The sequence below is a fragment of the Serinus canaria genome, chromosome 14 (genome assembly GCF_022539315.1).
Source record: "Serinus canaria isolate serCan28SL12 chromosome 14, serCan2020, whole genome shotgun sequence".
Classification (NCBI taxonomy): Eukaryota; Metazoa; Chordata; class Aves; order Passeriformes; family Fringillidae; genus Serinus; species Serinus canaria.
In genome coordinates, this window is record NC_066328.1 from 9,405,833 (window position 1) to 9,415,179 (window position 9,347).

Here is a 9,347-nt window from a genome sequence, read left to right on the forward strand (position 1 = left end):
GCAGTGTAGGAGTACATTGGAAGGAGATAAAAGCAGATTTGAGCAGGGAATCACTTGTGTTTCTAAAACTTTGTTGCCATTTACACCATACCACTGATATGTTTTGTATAACACAGCCAGCTCTGGAATGCTTCAGGCTTTTGCTATCATTTGGAGTTCCCTCTTGCAAGAAACCCAGTTTTAAAGGTGTCTGCTTGAGTTGTCCAGGTTGTCAGATGAACTGGTTCATTACCAGAAACTGAGCTCCATATTTATGGTAATAAATCAAACAGTTGGACTCAAAGGCCTTTTCCAACCTAAAAAGTTCTGTATCAAGAAGTTGATATTTTTTCTGCTTTTATATTGATTAAGCTGGAATAAACCTTTGTTTAGTATTTCTAGAAAGTTTCAATCTCTAATTTGAATATCAAAGAGACATCTGGCAGTTCTGTTAGCATTTATTATATAACAATTGTTAAAATTTGAGAAGCAAGCAAAAAACTCTCCAAAACTAGATAGCATTGTTGCATCTGCTTCTTGAGTGCAGTAGATTACTAATACTATACTTGATGTCCTTTTTGTACCTGTTTTTGTTAATTCAATTTTGGGTTTATTGCTTTAAAGAAAATAACTGAGGAAATACTGTTCATGTTACAATGACAAAATTATGTACAATTATTTTCCTGTTAGGTGGAATATCACTTGATGCTTCATATACAAATGCAGTTGTGTGAATTATCCTTGTGGGACTGGATTGCTGACCGTAATAAAAGATGTCACAAGAGATCAGAGGACACTTCTAGTAAGATTCATCACTGTCTTATTCATTGTAAAGCAAATAATTTGTTTGTAATTTGAAGTGCAGTTATCTAATTTTATTTTACTTCAGCAGTTTATAATACAGATCTTTATTAAATTCTTTATTCACTTAATCAAATAGCAGCTTAAATTTATTCATGATAGATGTTGGTAAAAGAATTGAAATGCCTGAGTTTTAGACAGCTCTTCAAAAAAGAATGACTGAATGCCTGAGGCATAGTTGTTACCAGGGGAGATCAGTGTCTGGGCAATACTCCTTATTTGGAACAGAGTTTTTTATTGACAGAATCTGATGCTCTCAGCAAGCTGGTTAAAGGCTAATTTATCTGCTGCAGAAAATACAATTATATCATTTGATCCAGGCAGGTTAATTTGTAATAGGGTAAAGAATGTAACATTGACTGTTCCTGAGTGACCAGGGGGTTCTCATGCCCTCCTACCAGGCAGTCATCAGTAACTGTTGACATTTGGAAGAACAAATCCAATGCACTTAAAGCAGTAGAGACTTGTTCCATTCTCCGGGGTGGTTGTATAAAAGCAGCCTATCCACATCATGTTGTAAAACAAAATGTGTGATTGATGTTTTATCTTGGTTTTAATCACTATTAAGGTAATTCTGTTGTTTTCATTCATAGAGACAGGTTTACCAGCAAACTGTCAGCTGACTTCCACTAATCTCTCCTGTAATCATAATATTTTAGCTTTCATGAGCTAAATGATTATGTTCCTGGTCAGGAAATGACAGAATTATGATGGCATTTGAGCTTGCAAAATGCTGTTTTCACACCTTTTCGTGGGAAAGGTGAATATTATCATAGGTTAGACATGAAGAGATAGAAATCCAAATGTGAGTAAATGGTGAGTGTTCAAAAGACATGTTAAATATGACTCATTAGAGCAGGGAGACAATGTAGTTTAATAAAACAGTAATGTGGAAAATGGTCAAAACAAGGAGGTGCTAAGTTTATTTAGAACAGCTACAGCCAGAGGAGAGTGGAGGAATTGCAGAGGGTAGCACAGCAGCAGAAGGATTAGGAATAAAACAAGAAGAGTGCAAAGCAATACAGACAGCACGTCACTACGTAAATGATTATGATTTTATCTGGAACTGTATTTTTCATGCTAGGTCAGGACTAACATGAAAGTAAAGAGTTTGTTAAATTCATAATCAAATAACTGTCTGGTGGGGTTTGGAAGAATCTTTTCAGAAGGATATATGTTCATGTTCCCTGAACTTTCCTTTTTGGAATTTTGATGTTAGTGACATTTGGCTGATTCAGAAATAATATCTTGAGAGAAGCATGGCAAAATCCATATTTAAAATACGCCCATTCTGTTAAAAATTTATTCCACAGCATAAATAAACATAATTCAACCAGAATACCAGCATAATGTTGCATAACTCAGTAAAACTAGGTGAAATAATTTGTTTTAAGGTCCATACCATCTCGTGGATGTTCGCTGGACAATGAAGATTTTCCAGGAGGTAGTGGAAGGAGTTTGCTATATCCACAGCATGGGAGTGATGCATCGAGACATTAAAGTAAGTTCATCAGATTATTACTTGAGGTTGAAGAAAACAAAGACAATTTACATTATGGGAGCATGAAAGCAGCTTCATAGTTGCATTAGAGATGACCTGGGCTCTTAAGGATTTAGTTGTTACATATGAGAAAATACATTATCTCCTCTATAGCAGTGCCATGCTTTCTTTACTATAAGCATAGTACTGTTACACTGACAAGTGGATTTTAGACTCTGGAGGTGTTTTCTCCTTTGAAGCCATTTTCCTGTCAAAAACAGGCATGGTCAGATTGCTTTTCTTTTGTCTGTCTTTCTTTAACCAGAGTAGGAATTTAATTACCTTAAAAAAATATATATTTTAGGTCATTACAAAAATTAACAAAGCCCCTTGACTACACTTCAGTTTGCTAACTGCATACAGTTAGCCTTTGAAAATCTGTTCTAGTTGCTTGCTTACTAATAGACCTGAATAGCAAGGAAGTGAATGTGTGTTTTCCTACTTTGCTTCTACTCAGGTTTTCTGCATCTGATACAGCAGCTGTATGAAGAAATCATGATTATTAAAACTTCACATGTGTAAGCTTGCAACTACTTGAAATTACTCAGTCTTCACTCTGGATTAATTTTCATTTTTCTGTCAACTGTTCCAGGGTGAATCGTTTTTCAGTTCACCTCCCCATTTAGCACTATCATGGCCTTATTGTCCAAAGTCTGGTAGTTATATAAAGAATTCCAGAATTCCATATACTTAGTGCAGACCTGGTTTTGAGCCAGTTCTTATGGGTTTCACCATATATTCTTCTAAAGGTGATTTTGCAGAAACCTAGCAGAGACTGTAATTTCTGGGATAATATTCTAAGAAATTCTTTCAGTGTGTGAATTTCTGAGAACAGAAGTCCAGTGGGTGGGTGTCCTGGATATGTTTTTACTTCAGTGGATATGAGAAGCCTAGCAACTTGTTCAACAGTGCTGCATCTTTTAAGTTTGATCTGCACTGAATAAAGGAAAAGAATGGAGATTGCCCATCTCTTGTTAAACTGTTCACATCTCGTTTATACACTCATAAAAGACCAACTATTTCCTTTGTGCCACCTGAGCAAGTTGGGGAATTTTTCTAGATATACATAATGCTTGCATTTCTCCTCCTTAGTGGTCTTAAAACCAAAATATATGGATAAAAACTGTTTCAGTTTTCTGAGTCAGAGCTCTCAAGTCTGTCATAATCTGGCTTTTTTTTTTCATAGCAGCTTCCCAGATCCAAGAGGCATATTGCAGCTGTTTATCATACAGAAAAGTGTATTTTGGTTTGTATTATGTCTAGCCCAATGATATTTAGTCATCCTTCCTGCTACATCAGTTGGTCAAATTTACTGTCCACTCTTGCCTGTTCCTGTTTACTGTTCTACAAAGTTCCCAGTTTCTGTTGGGGGAAAAAAAGTACTTAATGTTTTCACTAAATCTTTTTTTTCTTTTTTGCTTTTTTTCCTTTTTTTTACATCCTTGTTCTAGGTATGTGGTCTTTTGGCCCAAATGGTGTTGCTAACACATAATTTGGTATCAGCAATGACTATTTTTTCTCTCCCACTACTAAAAAATGTTGAATAATCATCTTATACCTGTGAATCACTGGATTTTCTAGACTTTGAAACAGCTGAAATTCTGTAATTCTTTATATAGACATATTTCTAAATTGTATTCTGTCTTCATTTGCAGCCTAGAAATATCTTTCTACATGGACCAGATCATCAGGTAAAAATAGGTGACTTTGGATTAGCCTGCAAAGACCTTCTTTGGGATGATGCAGACCAGGGGTTTCAGACAGAACGGATAAATGGTAAGAGAAGAAAGTGTCATGGCTTTCAGTGCTTAACTTTCTATGGTATTAAAATCATTAAACTCTTACTTGCAAGGGTAACAACACTTGCTAAGTCTCAGTTGCCTTTCAAAGGACTGACACATACTTCAGGAGTGGGGACCTGCCTCTATGCCTCACCTGAACAACTGCAGGGATCTCACTACGATTTCAAGGTACAGAACTTTGTTTTGTTTCTTCTTTTCTCTATTAACACAACAGATAATAAATCAAGCCTTTCAATAGGAAAATACATAAATATTCCTCCATCACTCTGTGTTCTTGTTGAAACATGAATTTCAACTTTGCCTTCTCGTTTGCTGTTAAAGCAAAAAATTTTTTACTATGTTGAGAACTTATATAGATTTGAATTTGTGTTTAGAAGTGTCATGATACTCTTCATATAATCATGAAACTTCACTGTTGTGAAGCTTTTTCATATAATGATTTTATAAGAAAAAGAAGCCCACTAAGTTAAAACAGAAGTTACCCCAGAACTTTCTCTTCACCTCATTAACAGTCAGACATGTACAGCATGGGTGTTGTCCTGCTAGAACTCTTCCAACCATTTGGAACAGAAATGGAAAGAACAGAAGTCCTTACACATTTAAGGACTGGCCAGATTCCTCACACTTTCTCCAAGAAATGGCCTACTCAGGCCAAGTATGTGAAACTCCTCACCAGCCCAAGAGCTACGGAGCGCCCGACAGCGGCTCAGCTTCGGGACAGTGAGCTCTTCCACACCACAGACCAGGTAACTTGTGCCAGTTACCCCAACCCTTCCAGCCTAAAGGAACACAAAAAGAAAATGTCCTTTGTATCCCTGCCTGCATGACATATGTCTGGCTTTGAACATAATCACATGTTCCTCTTAAGACTCTTTCACTGATTACAGTATTTAGGCCACTGTATTATTTCTGGTGTCTTTGCAATGAGATAGCTGGTCATTAACTTTAGGCAACTTTCTGAAGACTGTACAGTTGAGAGGCATTTTTATAGGCCAGAAAAGCTTTCAAAGCTTTTCATCACAGCTGCAGATTCTTCTAATCATTTTTCCTTTCCATGCCCCACTGCTTTGTGGATTTAAGTTATAGTCGCTTGAATGTAGAATAGTAGAGTGCTGCTGCACTGTGCCTGTAGTGGATTGCAAGCACAATTCAAGTGGCTTTATATCCTTGTTTAGCTATAAATGAAGTAAACTGACTCTCACTTTCAGGTTATTTCTAACCTCCAACAGAAGGTGAGACAGCAAGAAGAAGAAATAGAGAAGCTGAGGGAGACAATAAGACAGCTTTCTGAAGAGCAAGATGAACAAACAAGACAAGGCTCTCCTGTTTAAGTACAGGAAGAACTATCCTTGATCATGTGTTAAGTTATATAAAATGTTTCTTTTTTACATAAAATACTTCAATGCATTTTCATTTGGCTGTCTGTTCTTAAAAGGTATTTATCCTTTTGCTTTGACCAAAGGTTCCTGAGAAAAGAATCATGGTGCAGTGGAAAAACTAAGAGCAAAGCCTGTATTTATGTAGGATTAATTTACATACCGTAGCCATTGAACAAATGTGTTACACAAGAGTTAGAAAAAAGGAAGGTCACACCCAAAAGGCAGCTGTAATGCTTTTATTATTTTAGGATTCTGTCCAACTGTAATACCTAAAATACATCTCAGAAAGGACTCAAAACATTACAGCAGGCATGAGGTGGAGTGAGATTAAAACAACATCACTGTGAAGGGTAGGGGCTCACTTGAGTAGCTTCATCACAGAGCTGAAAGGTGCCAGATTCTCACAGGACTTCATCCACTTCTGCACGTTGGCCGGGGCGCTGTTGGCAGCGCCCGTTTGCTGCAGCGCGCTCCACGCCACCACATCAGCCAGCGTCAGTTCATTGCCCACCAGCCACGAGCTCTTGCCCAGGGCAGCGTTCATGGAGCGCAGCACTGCTCCTCTCTCCTTGCTGCTGCCTTCTTTCAGCTGGAAGATGGCTGTGTCCACCCAGCTGTCGATCAGAGTTGAGGTAACTGCATTGTACTTCTGCCCAAACAGGGAAAAGAGAAATCGAGCGATGTTCCCCTCTCCTTCTATGGGGCACATGGTTTGAATGCTAAACTTCATCTGGGGTTTGGGAACTGAAATTAACAGAAGGGAAAAAAAAATGAATCCAACATAGTAAAGAAATTAACTAGAATGGTAATTCCACTATGAACATTTGTGATGCAGCACCACTGTTAATATCATTAGCCTGATGAACAGTTTTCAGTCTTGTGGGATAAAGAGATCACTTTGTGAAAAATTCAGCCAAATCTCCTCCATAATTTCTCTTCCAGTTACCTTATTTGTAGAAACTAAAAAACATTAAAAAAAAAACCAAAAACAACCAAAACCTGAGGGTACAAACAACCCTGGCAGTGCCACGAGTACATTAACAGCAGTAACTATGAACAAGAATCTTCTTCTGGCCCAGCATGGTTCACAGCTATGAAAAAAGAACAAAAATGTTTCCTGCTTCTTCATAACCACCATATGCCAGCACAGGGACAATGAGGCATCTCTGTGCAAGGGTTTATAGCACAAGTTTCATTTTCTCATCTATTGTAAAATATTGATCTACAAATTTCCTTCTTACCATCTTTCCAAATTAGAGTAAAGCCCAACTGATACTCATGACGTGGCTGCTTCTTAGTCTGCTCTCCAAAGCATTTCAAGAGGTTTTCTGGCACACTTTTCACTGATGAATGTGTGTGAACAGCTGATAATATTTTGTAGCGCTCACAAAGCAGACTGTGTATCACTAACAGTGACAGCGGAGGTAGAGAAGGATTTGCATTGATGACAACATCTTTCAGGGCACCATAATCCTGAATGGAAAGTAAAACATTCAGCAGGTAAGACACATTCCAGATCATACTCATCACTATTGCTTTCATTTGACACCAAAATATACATAGTCATGTATGTGTGTATCTGAAATTCTAATGATAGTCAAGTAAATGGACATTTAAAACTTGTGTAAACCTTTAAACATCTTCCTTCCTTGACATGTAATTAAATGGTAATTGTAGGTTGTGTATTGAGTTCTGAGTGTCCCAGGTTTTAATGCCTCCTTCCAGCCCTAAAATGGAATGTTGAGAAAGTACCTACCAATGTAGCTGCTCAACTAAACTCACCTTTCCAAGCATCAGATCTAAATCTGCTCCATTTGTTGTCAAAGGAGAAATTTCATCAGTTTGAATGATATTTGTTACATCAAAGTCAGCATCTGGGGTTTGTATCATCTTGGAGAGTCCATCCACAGCACTCTTCAGTTCGTACAAGCGCTTCAGAATCTCCTCCTGGCGGGATTCAAGTGCTTGAAGTGATGGGTCAACCTCTTCCTACAGGAGAGGAAAAAACAAGGCCATGTAAACATTCACTCAGCTCAGTGTCAAAATAGTCCACAACTCACTTAAGGTTAAGTTTTAAAAGACTAAACACCTTCAAATAGCTAGACCATTGCAGATATCATGGGCTTATGTCTATCAGTAGTCTCTTGCCTGTATGAGTGTGATGAAAAGGCATATTTAATAAATTCCTGAAATCTTCCTGCTTAATAGATTCTTCTAAACCATTAGTTACAGCAAACTCTGTAACAGTCAAACTCAGACAAAGACTTGGCAGTGAAGTGCTGAATGATGATTGAAAAATCAAAGTTCAGCCCAGAAGAGCAAAGCTGGTAAGTCTGTGGTACAGTGGCCAAACACAGAAACTTTTTGACAAATCACGTAGTTAATAAAAGTAAAAAGCTCTCCAAGTTTAGATGGATGGTATAGTGTGTGGATTCAGTCTTTGTTTCAGAGAATATAAATTACAGTGGAAAAAAAAAAAGACCACGGGCTTTATTACATGTTAATACCAATGCAGCTTTTTATCTTTATTACTTCACAAGCAACTCATCTTACAAACTCTTTTAAAAGAAGATGAAAAATATATTCCTGTGGCAGGTTTTAAGTCTGCAAGTTTAAAATAATGTTATAGAAAAATTTTCCAATAGCCTATTTCTAAGCATCCTGAGTAACGATTAAACAAACCCAAACTATCATGGATGAAGAGATAAACAAAGTGTCCAAGTAAAATCTTTATATCCACTTAACATCCTCAAAGACAAGACCAGGGAAGACCTCTTAAATGGCCATTATTTAGATGTACACAATTCCATACTTTGCAATGGGAAGGTATTTCATTACCATTCCTGTAAAGTTCTGCCCCAAAGTCACTCAGTGTCTCCACCATCAACCTGCGTGAGGCCACAGCAAATCCAGGACTGCATCAAGCTAAAATTGGCCACAAGCAGCCTGTGAGAATGCCATGCACTCCTGGCACTGGAGAGAGGCTGCTCAACTAGACCTATGTGGCACAGTATTTGGCATTTTTGTCTTATTTAAGGCAAAAGAAACTGAGACTAGAAATAGAGGGCGTGTAGCTGGCTGAAACACGAGCTGAGCCAGCAGAGCGATGATGCAGCAGAACGGAGCGAGGCCTGCTGGGCACTCTCCCGGGGCTGGCAGGGAGCTCAGCACGGCCATTCAAACATAACCGCGACAGGGACACACGCGAAAGCCCAGAAAAGTCAAAATGAGAACTACGGAAGGCTTTAAAAACATTACAGTGAAATTCCTGAAAATGTTGATTTTATTTAACCCTCGGACGCGCCGCTTACGGCGAGACGGAGCCAGGCCCCCTCCTATGGGCTGAGGCGGTGGGACTGAGCCCTGTGAGCTCTCCGGCAACGGAGCCTCCTCCCGGTCCCTAACCGGAGCTGGAGCTCTCACCGGAGGGAATGCCGGCCCAGCCTCACCAGGGGGAGCACCGCGGGCCGCAGCCCAAGCAAGTCCTTCCGCCCACTCCTCGCTCCTACCTGCGGCAGCGCGGCGGTGCCGGGAGCGCGGTGCAGGTTGGGCAGGGGGTACATGCAGCTGGGCAGGTGCTCCGCCAGCACCCCCGCGCTGTGCAGCGGCCGCACCTTGTACATCGCGGGCATGGCGACTCCCGGCCCGCCGCGCGCTCGCTCCGCCGCCGCCGGCCCGCCTGTCCTCGCGCCCATTGGCGGAGCGGCGCGTGACTGACACTCGTAGCACCCAATGGACTACGGGATCGCCCGCCCGCCCTCCTGCCATTGGCCGGCATTGAGTCGC

At 39.8% G+C, this 9,347-nt stretch overlaps 2 protein-coding genes across 3 annotated transcripts in view; one reads left to right on the forward strand and one right to left on the reverse strand.

The window, feature by feature from the left end:
• Positions 1 to 5,595, forward strand: part of EIF2AK1 (eukaryotic translation initiation factor 2 alpha kinase 1) — a 13,316-nt gene extending 7,721 nt beyond the window's left edge. Inside the window, 6 exon segments of the mRNA XM_050980324.1 lie at positions 670 to 781; positions 2,235 to 2,341; positions 4,036 to 4,156; positions 4,271 to 4,350; positions 4,695 to 4,928; positions 5,391 to 5,595. Of these exon segments, the coding sequence (XP_050836281.1) occupies positions 670 to 781; positions 2,235 to 2,341; positions 4,036 to 4,156; positions 4,271 to 4,350; positions 4,695 to 4,928; positions 5,391 to 5,513 (777 nt within the window). The 3' untranslated portion in view covers positions 5,514 to 5,595.
• Positions 5,596 to 5,782: 187 nt separating this feature from the next.
• Positions 5,783 to 9,245, reverse strand: AIMP2 (aminoacyl tRNA synthetase complex interacting multifunctional protein 2). Of its 2 annotated transcripts, none has more exons than XM_030229639.2 (4): positions 9,176 to 9,245; positions 7,344 to 7,550; positions 6,803 to 7,034; positions 5,783 to 6,305 (listed from the first exon to the last, which is right to left on the reverse strand). In XM_030229639.2, the coding sequence occupies exons 1-4, from the start codon at positions 9,191 to 9,193 to the stop codon at positions 5,920 to 5,922; spliced, it is 843 nt and encodes a 280-aa protein (XP_030085499.1). In that variant the 5' UTR covers positions 9,194 to 9,245; the 3' UTR covers positions 5,783 to 5,919. The 2 variants fall into 2 exon arrangements, with proteins under 2 accessions (XP_030085499.1, XP_009090104.1); XM_009091856.4 differs by having other exon boundaries at positions 9,071 to 9,245.
• Between the last annotated feature and the right edge of the window lie 102 nt (positions 9,246 to 9,347).